Below are 1,474 nucleotides of genomic sequence, written 5' to 3'. Positions count from 1 at the left end.
TAATATTACGACTTTATTCTCGTAATATTACGACTTTATTCTCGTAATATTACGACTTTATTCTCGTAATATTACGACTTTATTCTCATAATATTATGACTTTATTCTCAAAGTATTACAACTTTATTCTCATAATATTACGACTTTATTCTCATAATATTACGACTTTATTCTCGTAATATTACGACTTTATTCTCATAATATTACGGCTTTATTCTCATTATTTTAAAAAAAATCTCGTGTGGCCCTAATACTCCGTCGTACTGCTGTAACCAACAACTGATGGATAATTAACTTTATTTCATCACACAGCTTGGCACTCCTGAGTCGGAAAGGAAAAACTAATGAAAAGCTTAGTTTTCGCTCTGTTGCCTCTTGTTCCCTGTTCCGAGTGTCTTAACTATCCTTTGTCCAGTCAGGTGTTGACTGTAGATGCCCGGAACCACGGAAACAGCCCTCACACCCCTGAGCTGACCTATGAGGCAATGGCCAACGATCTGAAGCACCTCCTCGGCCAGCTGCATATTGACAAGTGCGTCCTCATCGGCCACAGCATGGGGGGGAAAACCGCCATGACCACCGCTCTGACACAGGTGGGCCAAATGTCAACATGAATATTTTACTACGGTGTATTTATGATGCTATACGTTACCCCTGGAGCCTTCATGGTGTTGGATCAGGAAATATTTGGGCACCACCATATTTTGGATATTGTGACGTTTTAATAAGAGCACATATAATTAATCTACCATTAAAGACTTGAACTAAATATGTAAACTCCTAGCTTTTGGAGTCAACGCGATCCAAGATGGCTGCCACAGCTAAGTTAATTTAAACACAAAAATGGCCGTAACTCAGGCAGTGTTACAGATKTGGAGAAGATTTGCTTATAGCTGAATACCTAACAAATCACACAGGCTGCGATTTGTTGACACATACTGATTGATTTTTGTTTAAATCTTTGGCAYGCAGGCGGTATGCATTTCTGTTCARTTCATTTTATTCATAYATTGCCAAGTCACAGCAAACGTCTCAGAGCACTGTGCAACAAACAATCAATTTAAGGAAGCCAGCAGATTTCACTGAATTTTTGTTGCMGTCTCCCATCCTGAGCAAGAAGCACTTCTTGTGCTTGTTGTTGTTTTTTTGTTGTTGTCTTTTGTTGTTGAAATTGCATGTGGACGTACAACAGACAATGGTTAGACTAAAAAAAATAAGGTTCAGAGAAAAAGCAGGAACATTTTTTGCCCTTTATTGTTTTTTTTCCTGAGAGAAAAGAAAACAGAGTGAGACAAAGAGAGGTGCTTTTGGTATGTCTTAGTGATCTGTTTATTGCATTTTTGAATAAAAAAGGAACTGGTGAGCTTTTAGTGAAAAATAATCAGTAGACATATCTAAATCTACTTTTTTAATCATTAAAGTGGACCTATTATGCAAAATTCACTTTTTAAAGTTGTTTTTTTACTCAACTTTG

The 1,474-nt window shown here is 37.1% G+C and overlaps 1 protein-coding gene across 1 annotated transcript in view; it reads left to right on the top strand.

Moving 5' to 3' along the window:
* Positions 1-1,474, top strand: part of abhd11 (abhydrolase domain containing 11) — an 11,718-nt gene that overhangs the window by 4,152 nt on the left and 6,092 nt on the right. Inside the window, exon 3 of the mRNA XM_014016899.1 lies at positions 420-593. Coding sequence (XP_013872353.1) covers positions 420-593 — 174 coding nt within the window. The remainder of the gene's footprint in view (positions 1-419; positions 594-1,474) is intronic.

This window comes from Austrofundulus limnaeus, unplaced genomic scaffold (genome assembly GCF_001266775.1).
Source record: "Austrofundulus limnaeus strain Quisiro unplaced genomic scaffold, Austrofundulus_limnaeus-1.0 Scaffold157, whole genome shotgun sequence".
Taxonomy (NCBI): Eukaryota; Metazoa; Chordata; class Actinopteri; order Cyprinodontiformes; family Rivulidae; genus Austrofundulus; species Austrofundulus limnaeus.
This window is presented reverse-complemented; position numbering and strand designations above follow the sequence as displayed.